The sequence below is a fragment of the Aulostomus chinensis genome, chromosome 13 (genome assembly GCF_037954235.1).
Source record: "Aulostomus chinensis isolate RoL2024-O1b breed Wild chromosome 13, RoL_Achi_v1.0, whole genome shotgun sequence".
NCBI classification, from domain to species: Eukaryota; Metazoa; Chordata; class Actinopteri; order Syngnathiformes; family Aulostomidae; genus Aulostomus; species Aulostomus chinensis.
In genome coordinates, this window is record NC_141332.1 from 20,614,612 (window position 1) to 20,638,045 (window position 23,434).

Consider the following 23,434-nt stretch of genomic DNA (forward strand, 5'->3'; position numbering starts at 1 on the left):
TGATCCTGTAGCCTACAGATACAGGGAGTTGTGATGATTGAAACCTGGCTGAGGGGCTTCCAGTGTGCCCAAGATCTGGGTCCCTTAAGGTGTCATTTCCTTACCTTGCTTGTTAATTTTATTTTCCTCTCCTCTGTATCTGTAACAGTCTACAAAGCACTGCTCAACTGAGTGAACTCAACGTGCTCATCGGGCGTTGCTGATGTGCTCTGACATATCCTCTTTCATGAGCAGCTTGGCCGACCCCGCTTTCCTCGGGTCTTTACCGTGACCTGTCCTATGGCTGTGTCAACTGCCCTCATCCCACTGACTCATTACAATTCTAGGCCGTCCTAAAGATGTGTGTCATTATATGCCACAGCTGAGCAACAAGTAGATTGTGAACACTCCACGTAGTATCCATCATGCCCATTGACTGTCTATCGATTGGCTATGCAACCTTGTCTGTTCCCAGGTGTCCTATGTGAAGGCCATTGACATTTGGATGGCGGTGTGCCTTCTGTTTGTGTTCGCCGCCCTGCTGGAGTACGCTGCAGTTAACTTTGTCTCAAGGCAACACAAGGAGTTCATCAGGCTGAGGAAAAAGCAGCGGCAGCAGAGAATAGTAAGTGTAAACCAACCGCATTTGCGGGCTAAAACGCACTCGCACAACATATAATGGGATACTGCGTCACACATTATAGCAGCTAAAAAGTAAGAACGCTCCAGTCCTTGTCAGCCCTGATAACACTGACTTGTGCCTCGTTATTGTGGGACATTGTATGTTCAGGAACTGACAACATCAATCCGCTACAGCTGGCTGTCATATGACATGAGTAAGATCTGCTCATTTCAGTTCAGCTCATTTCCATGGTGAGCAGTGACCTGTGAAGAGCTTTTGTGATCATTTCCCTCTGTCATTTCTTCCAACCCTGTGGCACTGGGATACCGTGACCCTGCAAACACACTGCTGTAGACCATCTACCGTCACTAAATGCCCTTTCAGACACTGGTTCATCGGCGTAACCTTCTACTACTCCTGCTGAGTATCTGATTTGAAATTAGAAGCGTTTATTTTACAGAAAATTAAATTTTGTAGCAACCATTTAAAGCTTGGAGGGAGAATGTCTACAGAGTTGGTTCTAAGTTTGAGCAACATAATCACATAGATGCGCATGATGCATTACGTCACCTTTTAACCACCAAACCAATAACGTTAAATGATCAAAATGTCCTTTGGCAGAAACTTGTGTGTCCATAGAGAACTCCCTCACTGATAAGGAGAATGTGTTTTCAGGGCTTCCCTCATGTAATTTAATGCTTTATAGATTAAAAGATTTAGAACAACCCTCATGACTGTGACTAACATCTTTGCTTTTTGTATGTCCTCTTCCAGCATAACTTGCTTTCTTTAACAGTTTTTTTTTTCATTTGGGAAAAAAAACATCCAATTTGCCACAGACTTTCCAAAAAACAACCAAAAAAACCTAAAAGCACTGACAAAACCTAATTTATTCAGACCAGATTGCATATTTCTGTACAAAACCAGCCAAATATAAATTAATGTCTCATTTCCTATTGAACCTGCAATGAAGTAAATCCAACGTTATCAAAAAGTGACAGGTGTAATATTTAGATACAACTAAATTGACACCCTTTCCATAAGTCAACGTGGCCAGCGGCAGCAGAAAAAAAAAGGATGTCACAATTAACGTCAATAGAACATTATTCAATACTCATTTTTTAGTGTTGGTTATCATTTGTCACCATACATCCATCCATCCATCAATGCTTGTAAGTTAACAAAAGCACTTGGCCTACTGAGAGGTGCAGGACCTTTTGTGACAGAGGGAGTTTACTCTCCAGAGAACCAGACGGGACATCTTGAATAGACCATTAAACAGCTCCCATCAGGCTGGGCAGCCTCCCAGACTCATGGCAAAGTTCCCGATGGGGGAGGGAGGGTCCAGCAGATTTACTGGGCAGTCTGCCTTCCTGCATCGATGGAGGGGAGAGAAAATGATCTGTGGAGAGAAGAACTTCCTCTGACCACATCAATTGCACAATTACTCCCACTCAGGAGAAGTTGGAGGTTGCACACTATCCATCTGAGATGAACTGACACCTGATGTTAGAGGGAGGGTGGGAATCTGAAGTCTCAGCTCCACCAATGCTCTTAACCAGCCTTGTGTTTGGCTTAGAAACTATCATAGATGTCAGACTACTAAAGAAAGCATGCCCTTTGAAACTAAAAAATAAATAAATAGATAAAGACATGGATCTATTCTTCCATTTATAGTCCTCACAGAAATAACTTGAATTGAATCCTTTGGGATTCTTTTAGTCTTCAAAGCCAGCTCCCTAAAGTAAGAGCTGCAGAAAATATCCTGTATTATCACCACTCTAATTTAAGGCTGGAAATATTTGTTTAAGTTGATCTGAAGTTTGCATCTTTAATCAATTTATATTTGGCACAGGTACTTTGTTTTATCGAATTCATCAGAAGGAAAACATGTTCCCAGCAAATTTGGATATCTAAAACGAAATCAAATCTAATGAATTTCTCCTACCAAAGCTTTTAGGTGGTCTTGTTGTGCATCAAACTATTACATAAAAAGGAGCAGTAACAATTATCTCAACTGTCTACCTTCCTTTCCCATGGAGAAGCTTGGCAGTCAGCCTGGGAGTGTTGAGTCGTTGCGGAAAGTGAATGACATCCCTGGTAACGATTCAACCTACAGGAATCTGATTCAGCACTGCAGGGCCTGTGCCAGGGTAAAGACAGAACCCTGTGTTGACCCCGACCTTCAAACTTAACTTTTCTTCATGCCTCCAGCCTCATATTTATCCTGGCATCCGTCCCACAACTAACCCCTAGTTTGTGCTGGTCTCTCCATGCTGCCATCATCCTTACTCCCCAACCTTCTACTTCCTGATCCCAACTCTTTTCCCGAAGTGTTACCTCATTCCGAGAATGATTGTATCCTCTGTGTGCATGCAGGTTTTTTTAAACCCAGGTAAACCCTCTAAAAAAATAAAATGTTTCCCGCGGCAAGTAAACGAGCTTCCTTTCTGTTTTGGAGTGTCACCTTTGACAGCACAATGCACCAGAAAACTGGGTAAACACACAGTGGAATGCAGCATGGAGGGTGATAGCAGTGTTTTGTTGGTTATGATTTCATATCTTTTGCTTCAGGCGCAAAGCCAACATAGCCCTGCCTGAATGCAGAGGTTCAAATTCACCTGGGTTTTATGTTTCCATCCATCCTGATCGGAGCTACATAAATACAAGTGTCCATTTCAGACTCATTTGACTCCGGATTGAAGGCCAATGAAACTCATTTCCGCTGCAGACAAAATCCAGATGTTCACTCTGGCTCAGTCTGAAAGGAAACCAGCTGCATTTTAAAACCACCATTTCCCCACTCGGCCAAACAGAATTCATCACAGAACACAAAGAGACAATCAAAAGTATCACCTTATCTTTACAAAGTGTGTAGCTGATGCCGGGAGCCTAATATCTTTAGAGAAAGATGCCATTACAGTTCAAGACATGATGCAGAGCATCATTTGAGAGGGAGAAAGAGTGATAATTAAGCTGCTACAAGAGCTACAACTCCCTACGCTCCTGTTGTATCATGTAATTTGTCAATGGGGCAACATATAGTTTGCACCTATGCTAAAGTTATGACCAGAAAAAGAAGAGCTTACAGTAAAAAAAGGAGAGCTTACAAAGAGTAAAGTTGGCAGCGTCGTCTGTTCAGAGAAGGTGAAGGGTTAATGTTAGCGAAGTGTTTCCAGGACGAGATGCGAGAGAAATTGAACAATAATAAGGTGGAGATATGTGGAATTTATTGGCAGGTCTCCTTGCCAAGTCTGTGCAGCAGCAAGGGAGCTCCAGATCAGGACAGGGTCGGTGATGAGAGAAGCAGGGTGGAACACGAGAGGGACGCAGGGATCAGAGCTTTTTAGGACACTCACACTGACCACAAATCATCCCATTTAGATCTCACATCTTCACATTCTCTTGCTAAAATGAATCTCTCAACGTGTCACTTGGCTGTCAGAGTGAAGCTGCATGTCTATTAATATGGTCCTCAGGGGGCGGGAGCAGCGTCTCATTCACTGGATAAAGGATAAAGAAGAGCCCCACCATTCATCAAAGTGTGATGAAGTTGCTGGAATTGAGATCATTGAGTTTTTATTAATAGGCATCTTGAAAGGCTTATCATTCTGCAACCTTTAAAAAAAAAAAGCTGTAAAGGAGAGACGAAGGTTAATTGTTATATTGATATTAAAAATGATAACTTTCTTTTCTCTCCTGATGAAGTTGCCCTCTGAGTCTCATCTCTGCGTCATTTTAATTTTAAAAAGCTCAACTGATTATAAGAAGTGTCAAGAGGACTGTGCGTTTTGACCCCGGTTTGCTCTCATGCGTTGCTGTCGAGTCCCAGCGGTGTGCATCTGTTCTTCAAAATGAATAACAAAAGCACAATGAGGTATAAAAATATGATTTGGAAAGCCAAGTTGTTGTTGTTTTTTTAGATATCTAAGGATCTATGGGTCTCACCCACCAACATCAGCAATGACAGTATACTTTATTATGTCCATCAACAAAATAAGCCAATGATTTGACCTAATCAGGCTCCCTTAAAGTATGATGGCAGCTGCCGTGTCACGTGATCTACGGGACTCTGTAATGGTTGAATCGTGTGACTGGAAGGGGCAGCAAAGGTCACATGATGCAAATCGGTTAAAACACAGGCAGATCCATGAATACAAATGAGTGGATTCGTTTATTATGAATGCTAAAATAGTGAAATAATGTGAGTTTAAGATCGGTAGTCTCAATTAGTTATAAAACTGCAATATTTTGTGAACATGATAAAATATAACAGTACTGCTACAGATCTGATGGCCAGCGTTGCGATTTCAAGATCCTCAAGGAGCCCTGTGACAATCTGGAGGACATTTTGGTTGCTGCATAAATTTTTTTTTTTTGCTAAAAAATCTAAAAAAAAAAATTTTTAAAGTCATGGTGGCAAAGGCATACAGGTTATTTGGCATGATCCAAGGTTTCCTTTCTTCCAGTGTTGTATGTTTTCATACACAGGAACAAGGTTGTTGCACAAGGAAGTGTCAGTTTCATTTACCTGGGTCAGAAAATGCAGTCTTAACTTTAGAAAAGGGTTAAAACTTTCCATTTGTTTTTTTCAGTGAGAGATGTTCACCTCTGGGATGTGAATATAATGGTACTACATGAGAAGCACAAACTGAGGCACACGATGATTGATAAATCATCTATTTTTCACCGTCTAAATAGCTTAAACCCTGAAGTTCGATGTTCATTTTTCACTCCTCTTCTGTGAATCACTGCTCAACCCTAAATTCATTTGGGACTCAGCCAAAGAGAAGAAATGTAAAAAGCTGTCTTCATCCATGTTGACAGTCAGAGGCCAACCCCTTTCCCTCTGCTCAAATCCACAGGAGGAGGAACTGGTGAGAGAGAGCCGTGGTTTTTACTTCCGAGGTTATGGACTAGGTCACTGCCTGCAGACGAAGGATGGTACCCCTGTTGAACCGCCCACTGTCTTCAACCCTGTGCCTCCCCCTCCACCCCCTCCTCCTGTTACTGTGTGCGACGGAGAGGTGCTTCACAAGCGTTTCGTGGATCGAGCCAAGCGCATCGACACCATATCCAGAGCCGTTTTTCCTTTGAGCTTCCTCATATTCAACATCTTCTACTGGGTCACCTATAAAGTGCTGCGACACGAGGACATCCATGCAAATTTGTAAAACGCTCACCACAAAACCCTGGTTGCTAAATCTTTCGTTTTTGTTCTTTTCTTGTTTTTTTTTCTTTCTCAGAACCAAATCTGCCTGTCAGATCTACATTAAAATGAGGACGTGTGTCAACAGGCACGTGTACTTCTTAAATTGAAACCATTGTTAAAAAAAAAAAAACTCTTGTGCTCAGGTGCGTCTTGGGGATATCAGATGAAGAGTGATAAAAGCCCAAAGACAAGGTTAAGCTGTGTGGATTCAGGCTGGCGTCGTTGTCGTGAGCAGTCGCCCTCTATATCTGTCTTGGTCCAAATCCACCAGATTACGACCAACAAAAGCCTGGCGGTTCCTCTTGGGTTCATGATGGCTGAGTCTAGAGAGTTGATCCTGGCTGGATATGAGACATACTGACTTGAATTTTGACACTACGCATCTTTGAATGAATGTTTATAAAAAAAAAATATTTAAAAAAAAAATAATGGAGTTTTTTTTACACCTTTAGTTTATCTAATGGGTACCAAAGGGTGTGGGGGTAGGGGTGGGAAGAGTCTTTGATATTTATGAATATTCAATAAAGGTGATAACTGAATTTAGCTACTTGTCTCAAGATTATATAACAGTGTATAAATTGTATATAAATAAAGCTGTTCATTAAACTGCACAAAAAGCACAAATATGTTTTCCTTTTGTCTAAATTGAAATAAATTGTTATTCTGTCAGGAAAATGCAAATTGGTTTGTCCTAATTTAACTCAAAGATTTGAACGATTATTTTGGAAAAAAGAAGGAAAACTTCAGTGTCTCACAGCAGATTCTGGTAGAAAGGGTAGGGGGGGCATTCATTTGTTGTCCCAAATAAACTCAGTCCTAAGGAAGAAGGGGTGTTATTTTCCGTTGCGGCAAAAAAGACGTGTTAATGGATTGAAAATCTATATCAATATAAAAACAGATTAAATAGAAAGGTGTGCATGAAAACACACACTTTCCATTAACTGGGAAACCACAGAACCCAGAGCAGCTGATTAGAGTTGCAGACTGAAGGACAGAAGGCTCCCGCTGCCTCTCTGAATTCATCGTCATTAGCAGTGGAACACCAAACCTTTTTCAAACTCATTAGTTGATAAAACAACCCTCTGATTTCCCATTAAAAAACTCATTCATCCTCCTTCGCTGTCGAAGCTGTTAAATGGTGTGTGTGTGTGTGTGTGGGGGGGGGGGGGGCTCTGCCATATCCCTGCATTTCCACACCTTCACAGTTACTCCTGAGACTGGCAAAGAAAGGGCAGCCCTGCATTTAATTTTCTCTTTAAATTTGTCCACAAGATTGATCACACAAGTTTCACAGCTAACAATTACATCCATGATTTAAAAAAAAAACAAACATATATATATTATATATATAAAGAGCTTTGCAAAAAGCTATGGACCCTCTGATGTGAACTGATAACTTATTTTGCATCTTCAGCATTTACAAAATGCATAATTGTAAGATTCGATTTACACCTTCAGTTTAAACTCTTTACTCTTGAGATTTGGAACTAATGGGTTCTATTCAACAACTGCAATAGAAAGTGTGTGTATGTACTGCAGTCAAGCTGTGCGTTTCTGTATACAAGAAAGCCCTGGTGAACTGTATCTAAGCTGTAGTTTCAGAAGATTTTTCACTGCTGTGGGGACAGAGAGGTGAGACCAATTTTAAATGTTAACTAAAATGAGCCTAAAACAACAGTTAGATTCATTATGTGCATGAAACACTGGGTTTTCTCAATCAAGATTACAGAAAATGATGAGGAAATAGCAGTAAAAAAGGAAGGAATACCCATTTATCCACAAATTCTCTCCCCCACAGTGTAGTGTATCCCTTGAGATAGAAGTTTGGGCAAATACAGTAAAGATGCCCCTTTCCTTTGCTGTCGGAAGTTAAACAACAAAATTTAGACCGTCTCACAATTTGCTCAGTCTCTGTCCAAAGGAAGCTAAAAGAGTAGCCTACCAGCCTATCTGGAACTTGCAATTTTACCATCCTATCTTATGTATGTGGGTTTATGCCAATTTAAGTCTGGTATGAGTGTAATCCCTCTTGAAAGAGCCAAGCTTGCATAAGGCTGTAGTCTTGTAATGAAAAGATACAATAAACGGGTATCAATCTTATCTTAAATTAAGATTTAGACAGTTCTCATTAAATTAACCCTGTGAAAAAGACAATAATCCACTACCCAAATTTAAAAAGTTCACTATTAACTGATAAAGGTACAGGTTTTTATATACAGTATATATGTGTGTGTGTGTGTGTGTGTGTGTGTGTGTGTGTGTGTGTGTGTGTGTGTGTGTGTGTCTGTGTCTGTGTGTGTGTCTGTGTGTGTGTGTGTGTGTATCAAATCAATAATGGGAATTTCGGGCATTTTTTTTTAAAGCCCCTCCATTGCTCCCTGACACCGTTTCAGAGTACCTGGTGGTGGTAAGAAGCTTAAATAAGAGGTCTCTGGGAAAGATGAGGATGAAGGTGATGACATTTACATCTCAGAGCATGATTGCAGACATCAGTTCAGTAACAGCTGACCGCTGCTCGAGTAAAAGGACAGCTTGACAAATTCACTGAAGTTCCTCATTTTGCCCCTGACAGTTTAATTTGACTTCCTAAAGACGAATCCCAGGGCACGTCAGTGTTCAAGTAAAAAAACGTTTTCCAGAACATGAAGGTCCAAACCCTTAAAACAAATAATTAAATTGCCAGAATTTTTAAATCTTGAGCAAAATTCCAAAATAAAAGAAAACATTTACAAGTTACTATAAAAGCGAACATTCGTGTCGTATCAAGCACCACTATTCTGTGTTTCAGATGGTGTTGCCTCAGTCGTGATGAGAATAACAGGCTATTTGTGAAATATAATCAGCTTTTCTAAAGCCACAAATCATGACACTCACACAAAAGCATGCCTGTGATTTCTGACACATTACGTTCCATCGCCTTTTGCAAAAACATCATGTCCCATCAGAATAGACGCTGCATGGACGGCATGACTGATAGATTCCAATAACCTAGATCCTCGGCTTAGCCAAACCGCTTCACATGCTAGCATTCATTATGCAAAAAAATCCCCAAGAGTGTGATGACTTGAACAAATACACTCCTGCAACTGTCTGCCACCAAACAGGAACCAAAAAAGAAAAACCAATAACATTTCAAGTGTGGTGATCTATAACGTCACCCTCCGACGGAAGGATGGAATCAAATGAGAACATGAAATATTCATGGTTCTCAAAGCCAGAAGCTCTGTGTGTTATATATGCTGATATATACACTAATGAAGAGACAGTTTGGACTGTATGATTGTGTACAAAAGAGGAGAGGAAGAAATGCACTTTTGTTGTAGCTGCAGGTCTTCATACCCAAACCATGCCCTTGTTCTCTCTCTTGGGGGTATTCAACGTGCCCCCCACCCCCACCCCACCCCCCAAGCTGAATGTCAATGTGCCAGAGCTAAAACTGATGTGTGAGCTTGGCGTGAGCAGCCCAGGACCTGCAATCAATACTGCTGTCCCTTAGAGCGCCAGCATCTTTCCCCCCTCAACGCACGTATTAAACAAAGAAAATTCCACGATGTGGGATTTTTCCAATTTGTGAAATTTTATCACCTCAACATGAGCTACATTGATAAAACTATGTGTCACTCATCTCCCTGATAGTAAAAAGCCCCGCAAGGATTTCACATGCAACGCAAGCGGAAATGAATGTGTTCAAATGCAAATTGTCCTCCCTTGTGAAATTTAGCATGAAAACCATACATGAAATATGTGAAACAGGTGATTGTGAAATCACCTGTTGATTAAAACATGTCATTTTTGGAATGTTTTCATGGTGAAATGTGCATATTCAATTCGGATAGAAATCATAGGCTTTAAACCCATTGGATGATGTGCAGAAATTCATGGGATTGCATCTGGAGATTCATAGGATTACACATGAAACTAACAAATGGTGGAGAGCAAGCAGGGAAAAGAGAAGCAGAACTCACAGAAACGGCAGTGAGGTGAAAACTCGGTCCCCATCAGTCCAAAAGTAAGCAAATAAAACAGGAGGAATAAGACAAAAACATTATCCCGAGGAGCCAAACACACCAGGAGGGCAGGATAGTTGGACACAGGTGCAGCTCATTAGGGCAGAGCAGGTGGGGATAACAGGAGGACAGGAAGTAAAGCTGTAATAAGAGGAGAGGAAAGCAGTCTACAAAATAAAACAGGAATCAACAATGAGAGCCAGTGAAAGTATACCCAGTGAATGAGAAGTTACACACAGACGCCCATGAAAAATCATAGGAATGCTATAATTAAACACTGAGTTTGTGGGATTGCATGAATAATAATCCATATTTTTTGCTGGTCCGGCTTCACTTGCTCCAACTTTGAGGTGTGTAACTTAACACAGATTCCTAAGCTTCCGTGTAAGTACTCACATTATGAGGGAAAAACGTTTTTCCTCATGCTGGATTTCAAAAAAAGGATTGTTTTTCTAAATGTGATTAAACACAGCTTCTTAAATGACATCAGACAATTGTTACAGTTCCATATTTGTTCACTTGATGTTAATTTTTAAGGGATTTGGATGTTGAATCATATTAAATATACTTAAATGTACTTGTCCAAAATTAAAACATCTATTAAACACCGTGTAGCCAAGTAGACAACAGCTGGATGAAGAAATAGTCGGTGAGGGGAACATAGTTGTTTCTCCTGACAGTGACATATCAAAGAGCCGTCCTTAGACGTAGCAACATAAACAGAGGAAACCAGTTTTTCTCTCAAGATTAAATCACTTTTCCTTCTTAACCTTTTACAGCAAAATCCTTAATAGAAAGTGAAACAAAAAAAGATAAAGGATGTCTTTCTTTGAGTTTGTCCTGAGCTCCAGTAACCGGACATGATTTTGAGGCTGTAGTGAGTAATACAAAAGACAAATCCATCAGAAATTACAGGCGTTTTGTCCACCGGACCGCCAGTCAAAAAGCAAAACATAAACACAGAAATATGATCAGTTAACCAAGAGGAGACATCTGGGCTCTTTCACATTTTATCGCTACTTAAAAAAAAAATGCCGATAAATCTCCAAAATTCCCGATCACAAATTTTCCAAAAAGACAAAACACAATATCACCGAGTTGAAAAGGTAAATTTTATTTATTTATAACTTTCCATATCATAAAATACAGCACAAAGTGATTTAACATCAAATTGAATGCATATTTTGGGAATATCCTGTAAAACATCTTGAAAGAAAAGCAAAAAGCCTCAGCGACAGCCCTGAAATGTATCTCTTACGTACAAGACTTCTCTATCCCCCCCCCCCCCCCCCCGCGCCTCATTTGAATTTCATTATTGCGAAAATACTCAATGGCATGCGTTTGAAAACACAGCAAGGAAATCCTACATTCCAAACATCACTGAAAAACCCGTCCTTGTGTATACTTATACAGAAAATCCCATGTGGATTCATTTCAACTAATCCCTTGCTGTGCTACTACATTTCTCTAATTCCAACATCTGAGAGAACCCCCACAGCTGGGAGGACTGCAGCTGGGGTTTAGGTGGATAATAGTTAGAGACACATATGCACACTGCATTTCCTTTGTATGCCAACAGAAGAAACAAGGAATTAGTCCCTTCCCAATCCATCCATGGAGCTCCTAGGTAGTCAGAAATAAGTCAGTCCCCTTTTCAAAACTCCCTCGCGTTATAAAATACTCACAATTTCAAGGGGGAGGGCTTTAGTTTAAGATAGAATTAGGTGTGACAGCATTTCTTCAGCCATGATGCCACGAATTCACCAGTGGCTCCATTCAAGCCTGAAACGCCTGATTTGGAGGACAAGATATGATAAAGTGCGCAAATACCTTTAAATCAGCGGCTGCATTTGTTTCTCAGATACAGTTTGCTGTGTTTCAAATGGCTCTTTATCAGTAACAGCCTGTTAATCATCAACTGATTAATTCAATTACAGATTAAAACTTATGCTTCAATGAAAAAATATGAGCTGATACATTTTTTTTTTAAAGTTTGGAGACCACTATGAATTAAAAAGTAATAAATTTGATCAATATGTACATATCAAGACATTGTATTTGAAAATCCATCCATCCATTTTCTTCCATTTATCCTGTTAAGGGTAATGGGGGGGGGGGGGGGCGGGGGCTGGAGCCTATCCCAGCAGCCTGAGAGGCGGGGTTCACCCTGGACAGGTCACCAGTCCATCACAGGGCCAACACATAGAGACAGACAACCATTCACACTCACAGTCACACCTACGGTCAATTTAGAGTATCAATCAGCCTCGTCCCCTCTTGATGTCTTTGGACTGTGGGAGGAAGCTGAAGTACCAGAGAGAACCCACACAGGAACAGGGAGAACATGGAGACTCCACACAGAAAGATCCCGAGCCAGGACTCGAACCCAGAACCTTCTTGCTGTGAGGCGACAGTGCTGACCACTGCACCACCGTGCCACCTGCATTTGAAAATAATTCTGTTTTATTTTTTAAGAATGCATATATGTATATGTTTGACATTACAACCTGCCACATTCAGTGCCTCCTTCCTCACAATGACACATGCGCACACGCGCGTGCACACACACACATACACATCTGATCTGCATACTTATATTTTTGCCTTCAGCCTCTCATCATTAATTACCCTCCAGTTTGTATTACTCATGTTGTGTTTGTCCCTTCTGCATCTTCTTGTACTTTGAAGCTCATGTACACTCAACAAAGACATAATACCACACTTTTCTTTTCACTCCCATTTTTCATTCATGTAAAACATTAAAGGCCTCATAAATCACACACAAGGTTTCTTTCTCAGAAGATTTGTTTGCGAATTTGATGAGGATCCATGTTAGTGAGCAGTTAAACTTTACCATAAAATTCTAATGATATCTTTCTTTCATTTTTTTTAACGCCTCTGGGAGAGAGTAATGGAATTAAAAACTTTAAGAGCATCACCAAAACAAACAAACAAACAAACAAACAAACAATTTAAAGTGGAAATACACTGATTTCTTTGGGGTCTTGAGTGTGCGGAATAGCTACAGTAGATCTTATAGTTTTGGTTCTTCAACCGCTACAGTTCTTCATCTTTTAAGCACTCCTACCTCCACGCTGAGTTTAATTCACCCATCGGAATTTTCAAAAGCGGCACAAGACCAAGAAGTAGTTTAGTAGGAGCGTCTCCATCCAGAATTTCCCTCATCAAACTGTGTCTCCTCTCACTGAGCTGTGCTTTACATATATTAGGAGCAATCAAGGTAACTCCTCAGGCGTGGACACTGAGGAGACAACACGCCACTAGCCACGTCTCATCTGTTTCTCTTCTTGAAGCTAAACTGTAGACTTTGTATGAATCACATGCACCCACACCTTCTCTTCTCCAACTATACAGTAAGTCAAGCCTGGATTATGAGCAGGAGGGATCGCTACCCTGAGGGCCCCGGAGGCTCCAGCTGATGAATGTGTAATATATTAAAAGATCGCTATATATCTCTGCAGAGGAAAAGCCCCTTCACCAAATGATAACTTTACTTTGTTTGTTCATGATTTCGAGGAAGGCACAAAGGTCTTCTCAGATCTGAGCTCTCGTCATCTGCTGCAATTTCAAAAAAAGAAAAAAAGAAATGACCACTGAAGAAAAGAAATATTCAATGAAGTCAAAATGCTGCTTGATAAAGGTGTGGTTACACTTTGGAGCAACAAAGCATTTTGTCACTGGGGAATATTCATGGTTTTTATTGACTGTTGGAAACTAGAAATAAATCTAAATGTCCCGAAACTTGTAAATCTTGAACTGCATCACCATAACAGCCACGAGAGGGCATAATGTAGCACTTGTTGGAACAAATGACGCATAACGACAGTTCAGGCAAACCACTGAGTCCAGCTTAGCCTTTAGCCTGGGGATGATCAGCTGATCCTGGGCAGCCAACCTTAGCTGACTATCCTGCTGTTCTTTTCCATGCGCTCTACTGGTAAAAGCCTCCTCTTCATTCTTTGCTCGCCACCTCCACGCCTCACTCTTCTTTTTACATGCTGTATCCGACTTCATCAACGTCACTTCTGTTCTGTGACTGTTCTGTACCCAGTGGGGGTCTTTGTTGTTGCTTTTCCACTTTCCATAAATGCACATTGAAGGGCAGGGAGATCCCAGAACAGAGCCATACTGCCAGATAAACTTAATACAACTGGCTGATGATTCCTTTGACAGAAGTTGTCCTGACTGAACTGATTTGATCTTTTTTTCTTTTCTTTGCGGGACAAATCTACCTCAAAATAAACCTACTGGAATGTTAAAACTTTGATCAGTTTGCATTTTTATCAAGTGTTCACCGCTTGAAGTATACAACCAATTTCTTGTGAGCCTCAGGAGGTGTGAATATTTTAGATAATGAAGTCAAAGCTGGCCCTGGTGTCGACAGATACTGTAGATATTTAAATGCAAAGGCTTTTCCAGAAGAATCAGAATTCAAGTGCTAGAATGTGAGCACATAACGGGCATAATATCTAAAAACAGAAAGTAAAGAGTAATTTCCTCGTTGAGGTTGACACAGGCTGTGACAATCAAAAAGGTCATTTCTGTGCTAATTAAAAGTAGGGCAAAGAAAAGTCCCTTCATTAAATACCATGTATCCCTGTGAATGCCAAAGACAGCATGATAATGAATGCTTGTGATGTTTCTTAAGGTTAGCCTTTCCATCTTCATCTTGCTTGTTTTCACTGGCAGGTCAACAGCAAGACTGAGCCTGCAGGACCCCATCAGTCTGCTTCCTTTTGGCTGGAAATTAGTATGAAAACAAAGTGTTTGACCTCTCACATCTCCAGATATATTATCATAAAATTATAATAGAATTATTTAAAAATATGCTGCATAATTATGGGAATGATTTAAAACATTTAGGTTCTCCCAAAAGTGTGATTATTGCTTTTATGTGATCAATTAACAAAAGAGGTCATGTTATGAATGTTGGATGTTTTACTTTCAAGCGTAATTGAGGAGATAAATCATCAGATAGTTAGAGGAGGATTCTCACTGGCTGACAGATGTGTGGCCTTTCAAAGTCTTAAAATTCAGACATGCCAGAGACATTTTTAGAAGGCGATGTCTTTTCTCATTCACCTGATATTAACAATTGATCAAAATCTCTCTTTAACTCTGTCATTGGAAGGTCTTACCACTACAAATACTGTCAAGAATTAGTAAAAAAAAAAAAGCGGCTTTGTGCATGTGGAAGACAGATATTTCTTAAATTGGAGTTTTTTTGCTCTTTCTCCTGGAGGGGCACTCATCTCTCAGCCTCCTCTTTCAATGAGCTGCCACACAGAAATTCAACTCTGATACTCTGGCGTGATCTGCTGTCACGTGATCACTGTGTGTGGTGGCAGACTCCCATGCTTTAATCCCCCACTGTTGGACAGCCTTCTTCCTGCTGAGATGGTTATTACAATGATCTTTCTTCTTTTTCTCCCAAAGCGTCACGTTCCTTCACCCTGCCTCACCTCTAATGTCCAGCGTTTCACTGGTGCATACGGGAGGTGTGCTTGCGTTGATTGTTGTAGCGGAGTTGGACCTGTTTCATTCTACTGCAAGATAGAAAATTCATCCATCAGAGCTGGAAAACTACCAAATATATCATCTGGAAATCTACAGTAGTCTCCCTTCTGCTCTTTGAATTCCTGAGCTGGGTAAAAGAACAGAGGTTCGTTCTCTTACAGTTGTCATGATTGGAATAGCCAAGCTGAATGAAAGCTATCTGCCTGACTGTTTCTTAAAGGAGCACTGTGACTACTTCAATCACGGGTAGGCAACTTTAAATCTAAGATTTGTGATCTGTGTTGTGACATCTCAGGGAGTCGAATATTCAGGCCTCAGTTTTTGTTTTTTGTTATCATTGGATCATGTCGTGATCAGTTTTTTTTTTTAAATCAAGTGTAAAAAGGTGCAATTATACAAAAAAATAAAAAATAAAAAAAAGATGTTCAGGCTTTCTTCCAGGAATGGTAAAAACCACATTATTCAGACTCCTAGAAGCAGGCTTCCTATCTCGGGTTAACTTTTTCAAACAGAATCCTAAAAATGCTGATCGTCAAAACTACAGCAATCCCAACACCTCCTCTATGTCTTGTTGCCTTGGTAACAAAGGGCCTGCTGCGAAGCCAAGGGCGAAAAATTCTGTAGTTTAGGTTTGTGGTTTAGGAAAGGAGGCAACCAGGCTAAAGTGGCATGAAGGTGTGTACATGTGTTTTAGTATAGCATGAGTATGCATAATGCACTCCTGTGTATGTTTGTGTAATGGGTAAGTGACTGGTGTTGATTCACCAGGATCAACACTGGTGAGTTCAGCTCGTGAGCTCTTCCCTCATCTTTTCTTTTCCTTGCTCCCTATGTCTCTGCTCCCATCAGCATCATTGATACCACTGCAGGAGCATCCAAAAAAACTCACATCTGTGTTGCATCACACTCGAGGTGAAGTGGTTTCACCGCCAAAGCATACAACACACAGAAATGTGAGAGACAAGACACAGAGGGACGCTAAGCAAGTGTTTCCACACCCTTTTATTTACAGTCCCATTCCTGCTGAGCAATGTTCCACATCCAGTTACCCCCCCCCACCCCCAAACACACACACACACACACACACACACACACACACACACACACACACACACACACACACACACACACACACACACACACACTCCAATGTGTCACTGTGACGATATGGGTGCAACTGCAGTGCAAATTTCCATTTTTTCCCACCCCTGCATGTCATTGCATATGATATATTGATAATAAATGGATGTCAGTGATTTATAAAGTGTCCTCACCCAAGTTGTCAAGTGTTCAACCCTGCTGTTTGTGCTGCAGATTTATGCCCATCTCTCTGCTATCAAGCCAAACCTTTTGGGGGAATTCTTGGTAAAGCTGATTTTTATTTTAAAACTTCTGCAAATCCCGTAAAATAACCAATTCAACGAAACCAAAACTCCAAATCGAAAAAGGTGCACAAATCATTTTTAATGGTAACAACTGCTGACATTTTTACTATTTAAACAGAATTGCTCATGAGCCCTTTTCCCACCAAACTGCAAGTTTATGAACTGGTGCCGTTCCCTGAAACTTTGTTCTGTCTATCGAACCAGCCCACGTCTCAACAGTTTTGAGGTGAATTATTGTGTCATCAAAGAAGGGTGTTGCGCAATAAAATGCAATGCCTGGCAGGGCTGCCCCATCTGCAACTGTAGTGTTTCAAATCTGAACATTAAGATCCACTTGTTCATATACAGAGGCGAGCAAAAGAGGGAGAGCGCTCCCCTCGAGGAAGGAGTTCACAAGAATAAACAAAAAATGTTTGGTTCCTGCTGCAAACCTGATTATCTTTTGTCGAAAATGCTTGAAAAGATTCAAAATAAGGTTCACGAACGGGCACAAGACCCGGTCCCTGTCAAATGAAAGGCCTATTAAACAAGCAGTGATTCACGCAGTCCACTTTTCTGGAGCATTTTAGCATCTTTCAGCTCATTTTTTTTGCTGTATCAGTTCACTCTCACTTCAACAGAGAGCTGCTTTGCTCTGCTCTATTAAATTCACAGTCTGTTACCTTCCCAGCATCAAACCACAGTCAGAGGTAGTAACTAGCAGGTTAGTGGAGTGTGTGGTTGCTGAGCAGCTACTACCTTCATGATTTGGTGGAAACCAAAGTGGAATTTAAGAGTAAAAAAGTGCATTTGCATTCATTAAGTAAAACAAACACAACCTTAATGGGATGAAAATGTTTCTCCGTCTCTTGTGAATGTGTAAGTAGTTTACTCACACTTTTGCACAATAACTTGAGTGATAATGTGCCACTGCTGTAGTTACAGCTTGTTCCACCGCTCCCGAGTGCCTCCCAAAAAAAATCAATTACCTCTGCTTTAATCTTGTAAGGAAGGAAATGTTTGCTTTCTATATATATATATATTGCTCTTGAATTCTAAAGTAACAACGTTGAGAAACTGTGCATTGAGTTCCAGATAAAACCTGCATACTCAAAGTCAGTAAATAATATTTTATGAAAGTAAAACAATCCACGATGAATAAAATGTCAAGTGATGTCCACCGGGGTACAAGCTACAAGTTCATAATGTCTCTTTTAAATAAATCATCACATTCTGATGCTCTGTGAAATCTTCTTAACCAGGTGAAGGTAATCTGTGGTCAACACAACTTTTTTAACTAATGCACACGCCATTAAAGAAATATTTTTTGCACAGAGTAATAGCAGCCACAACCTTTCACAATTTCTGTATCAGATAATTAAAGTGCTGGGAATAGGCTTTGCTTTGACCTACCAACTCCTCATTAGCATTTAATATGAAACGAACTGAGCATTAACATTTTAACATCCAGCAGCACACATAAAACTATTTTAATAAGTTAAAATCTAATTATGCCTTCACAATTGATTCAAGTGTCACAAAGCTCGGCGGTCAAGTGTAAAGAGGGGTAATGAGCTGGAACTCCCATTGTGGCATGTTTAAGACTTCACAGGTCTGTAAACACATGGAGCTTTGGAACATGGACACGGAATTGCAATCGTGGGATCTCTTGGATGCAGTTGCCTTGTTACCATGGTGATGCTGTTCATAAAAACCCTCCATGTTCTTCTGTGAAAGCTCTTTAGAATTCACAAAGACGCTGTATTTTCCTGCTTACGCTTGTATTTGTGTCTACTGAGGTCACGTGTGGTGTCAAAAAATATGGAGCTTGGACTTTAACTAGGGTGGAATATGACCTCACCCTGGCTCCTCTGCATTCTGCATGACCAAGGAATAATATGACTTGATAACTAACTCCCTTAAGGCTCTTGCTTATTTCCATCACTGTACAGAGCAATAAAACAATATAATTCATGGTAAAACAAAGCAGAAGCATTGTGTGCATGATGTTATTTGTTTTCATCTTAGAGCAAAGGGAGTATGTGTGCTCCAGGCTGTAAGAGAAATCAATTCGCAGGTTCATACTGCAGTAAACTGAGACATATTGAACTCATATCCAGAATCATTTCTTCAGGTAATAGAGAGGTGGCTACTCAAGGAAAACACAAGCTGAAGTTTTTTTTTTTAACCCACAAATGAAAAATGAAACAGAGCGAAAAAAATAACAAAAGTACACAAAATAAAGTACATTAAAACTTGAGGGTCTAAATCTACCTGATGTACAGATGTAAGCAGTCAGCCTGCAAAACTGCTTTGTAACATGGTTGATTTGGCTTATCGAAGCTCTGAGGGGCATTTCAGGAGTCACAGTTTATCTGTATGTGAAAAGGTCAGGGTTGCAATCCATTACACAGATGCTACACAATGAAAGATGAGTTTTAAGTGGTACAAAAAAAAAATGGACTTCATCTTTTCTTGCCTTATGGGTCCTTTTGTCCAGTGCTGTTATTGTACTCAATGAAAAGAAGACTTTAAGTTATAAATAACCTGCAGATATCATTCAGACCAGGAGCAAGGAAACACACAAAGGTCTCTACTCTGTTTGGACTTGCTCAGCAAAGAAAATCCCAATGTGAGGCAGTGACGCAGGTCTGAAAACCTGCTCTCAGCTATTCAGCCGTTCAGAGGTCCTCCCTGGAATAAAACCTTCTGACATGGTTGCTTTCAAGTCCAATTTTCTGAAAATCTGTGTTTCCTTAGTAACACCCAACTGCCAACAGACTGCAGTTCCACACTTGCACTGAATTCTGTATTAGAGGCTCTTTTATGCTGGATTAATGCCTTGTTGTTTTGTTTTTATCTTATTATCAGTTAAACCGCTTCATATTTTAAACCCCTGTTATATATCTTGTTCTCGTGTAAAGTTTCTTTGCCTCATATTCCCACATCGCGGAAAAATCTATTTTTTTTCATCTTCTGTTTATCTTGTAAAAAGGCACGATTTTGCACTTTAATAATAATAAGCTGAATTTGTGAAGCCCTTTTAAAAACATAACAAATTGCTTTACAACAGATTAAACTCATAAATCTTTCACATCCTACAAATCTCTATACTTTATCTCTTAAAGTACACATTTGTCTCACGAGCAGGGTCTGAAGCTGCTCGATGTCGCGATTCGTCACATAAATCTTATTATCTATCTGGATGCTTTGACATCAAATGTTGTATATTTTGTGGTTTTGTTGATGTCTTCTGTACATTTTTTCCATTTAAAAAGGGATTTTTGGAGTTCTTCCTTGGTATTATCATACCTTTGTAATGAGGCAAGTTGTGATTCGGGCTGTATAAATAGAAAATTGAACTGATTTGATTTGAAAAGGATGAAAAGCATTTCCAAACAAATCAAGAGGTTATTCAACACTATGGGAAGAAGCAGAGATAGCTGCCGTCCATATGAGGTCTAAAAAAAATCTAACACTTAACATATGTAGAACACATTTCTTTACAAGATCGTTTTTAAACTGTTAAGAACTTTAAAAGAGTCCTATATATCTTATTAGTGTGCTTTAAATTCATCAAGAGGAGGCTTTTACGTCACCACTTGACCACTTAACGTCTGCAAAACGAACATGAATTAGGGGGAAAAGCCATTTTCATTTTTTCCAATCATCGTTATTAAACTGCTTAATTACTGAACAGAGAACCATCGCCAGACGAAGAGAGCAACGGAACAGAATGTGTCACTTCAAATGAACATTATCTTTGCTGAGGTTGCATCACCGAGTCAACAAAACTCTTCTATCAGATTACTTCATTTAGCATTTCTGAGATGACATGATCGCATCCCACTGGGAGAAAGACCCGTCGCTACACGATCAATACAACAATAAAAACAAAATTAGTCAATTCTTCAGTAATTACCTGGACCTCATCTATCAGCTCAAGTGGGTGGAGTTGGAGCAACAAGTTCAAACACTTAAGGGAGGATTTCTGTAATTTGATTTTCTGCTAAATTGGACCTGATGTGTTTTGTAGATCTGTTCTGCCCCAAATTGACACTGACAAGACAAATGCCACACAACAGTTGCCAAGTAGACTGGACTACAAACTGAATCACGGATCGATTATACTATTAAAATTGATTTCCTCAAAATATACTGAAGTACTGTCTGTTGAGGCTCCCTCAGCTTGGGTATAACAGCTCCTTAGATCATTAGTAATAATATTTCAGATGTAATCACCGGGAGGGTATTATTGATCCTCATCTTGACATTGGCAATAGAGTAAAATCATAATTAAGCTCATAACTTCCAAGACGGAAGCGTTTGATGCAGTGTCTGGGCAAGAGAACAGAAGATTCTCTTTCACCAAAAGAAAAAAATTCAGAAATAGAAAATATATTATAAAAGAACACAAAGGATGAACTAGGGTACTTCTTTGAGTAACCCATTTAGGTATGAGGCAGTGAATAATGTATTAAGTGAATAATTTATGAGCGAGATATTGTACAGTGCCTAAACATCTGCAGGCGAGCCACATAGCAACACTTTCTTCATCTGAAAGCAAATTAATTTTCTGCCTTTTTATGTCAAATGTCAAGAAATTAATCAAAGACTGGCTTAATATCACTTAGAGAATATTCAGAGCATTCTAATGAACTGACTGAATCAGTATAACTAACATCTGAACAGTTTGAAAATACTCTTGGAATACAGGTACTACAACATGAGTATTTTTCAATGCAACACACTCTGGTCTCTGGAGCAAAAAACCAAGAAATCCATTTTTCTTGCACTACACACTTCCCAGCTGCTTGGACCATTAAATCAGGAGTTCACCATTAGCACAATTCCCTCTAACACAGCTCCTGTACCAGTGAGTACATTTATCTTATATAAGTTTAATTGGGTGTCACATTAAAGATATCGACGAGTCATTTAGTCAAAACTTTAATTTAAGGTATCTGTAATTACTTTGACCATTAAGCAGGAAGCATTGATTTATGTGGGGGGAAAAAACTAATTAAAGATATCTACAAATTGTTATTTTTTTTGTATTATTATTTCCATACAAATCAATGGTTCTTTCTAACAATGTAAGGCTGTAACTTAATTTTTTTTTTTTGATTCCAAAACTAATTGAATCTATCTTAAATAAAGCATGTGAGTGAGGGATGGAGCAGATAGTCACGCGAGCTCACGCTTCAGTTTGTTCAGATGACAATTTTAGGGGGCTTTTAGTTTGGTTCGTACGTGAAGGAGAAGAAAAACATCTCCAGCAAATGACGGCCAAAAGCAAACACGTGCATGTGGGTAATTTTTATAACCATCACCTGGGTTAAAGTCTCTGGGTTTATCTATCTACTGCAGGGTCATTTGACAAAAAGCCTGCTACAACCTGACATCAACTGCCTGATCTGGAAGTCAGAGACTTCAAATGAATCTGTCTTCAACTCATGTACAGAGATGTTTACTGGAATAATAAAATAAAAAAAGACCAATTTACAGGTCAGAAGTTCTCCTTTAAAGCCATTTCAGACACATTCAAATCAACGGGGGCCTAATTAAAGCAGCAACATATGCACTCCTCCTCTTAGACCAGTCACATAAATTAAATACATGACATTTGAGACCCTTTAGTGTTAGAAGTTGTATTTATGGAGGTGCAGCATTTGCTAGAGCTGCTTTCTGTCCCTATAGATCAACACAATGATGCAACACCTTGGCAAGATTGCCCACTGTGACCCAGCTTTCCTTTTCATTTTACACTTCATAACAAAGTTGCAAACATAAGTCAGCCATGACAGTCTCTTCAATTACGTGACACTGGTGAAGAAAGAAGTGTGATGGATGAGTGTCAAAGCTCTCGGGAGCCATAAACCAGACAGCAAACACCGTCTGCCCATCTGTCAACAATCTCAATTAGGTGGTGCATAGGTAGAAACAAAGAAAAACCAGGAAGGATGTTTACAATGAGGGAAATATGTATTCAAGCGATTCGTCCATCCATCAGCACAAAGGCGAGTCAAATTGAAATCTGACATTTAGTGCCTCAACGCCTTCACACACTGGCACAAATATGGCAAAGTGACAAATTGTTTGCATCAGGCTTGTCCCTGGTTGATACCTCCGATAATGTTTAGGGTTGGAATAGGCACTCTTGACATTTCACTAAAAGGTCAGGTTTTGTGTTCATTAATGCTCCCCCTTTAGCATACAACCAGGAGTGTAGGGATTAGGATTATTGTCATAATCTGGGAGTGTGCCAACTTCACGAATGCTGCTTCATTTGTTTCTGATTCCTTTTAATATCAGGAAGCCATGCACAGCAATGACAAGTTCACAGGAGGGTTTTAGTGAGATTTGAACTGTTTTTAGAAAGACAGCTTGATTAGCAAACACACAAATTGGAGCCAGCTTGTTACATTTCTGCAAAAGAATGACAAAATAAAATGCAAAACTCATCATTCTCTCTGCGTGTGCGAGACGGTCTCCTGGCAATTTCACAAGCCGAAATGTCCAGGATTAATTTGGTTCTGTAGCAGGGAGTCTGTTTACAGCCGAATTAAGAAAGCTATCTGTAATTCATTTAACGTCTGCACCAGACAAATGAGGGTCTTGGATCCGGAGCCAATAAACAGCTTGAAGCAGCATCGATATGTACATAGCCTTATATTATTGCTGAGAGAGAGAGAGAGAGAGAGAGAGAGAG

At 39.9% G+C, this 23,434-nt stretch overlaps 1 protein-coding gene and 1 long non-coding RNA gene across 3 annotated transcripts in view; one reads left to right on the top strand and one right to left on the bottom strand.

Annotated features, from left to right (window-relative positions):
- glra4a (glycine receptor, alpha 4a) overlaps positions 1–6,289 on the top strand; it is a 40,447-nt gene extending 34,158 nt beyond the window's left edge. The window contains exons 8-10 of one of the 2 annotated variants that reach the window (XM_086222021.1): positions 455–604; positions 2,644–2,754; positions 5,467–6,289. In XM_086222021.1, coding sequence (XP_086078147.1) covers positions 455–604; positions 2,644–2,754; positions 5,467–5,775 — 570 coding nt within the window. In that variant the 3' untranslated portion in view covers positions 5,776–6,289. The remainder of the gene's footprint in view (positions 1–454; positions 605–2,643; positions 2,755–5,466) is intronic. The other variant, XM_086222020.1, reaches the window with a different exon arrangement.
- The window catches only part of LOC147251380 (uncharacterized), a 94,734-nt gene extending 84,834 nt beyond the window's left edge, over positions 1–9,900 (bottom strand). Inside the window, exon 1 of the long non-coding RNA XR_015118932.1 lies at positions 9,779–9,900. This is a non-coding gene — a long non-coding RNA (uncharacterized LOC147251380). The remainder of the gene's footprint in view (positions 1–9,778) is intronic.
- Positions 9,901–23,434: the final 13,534 nt, after the last annotated feature.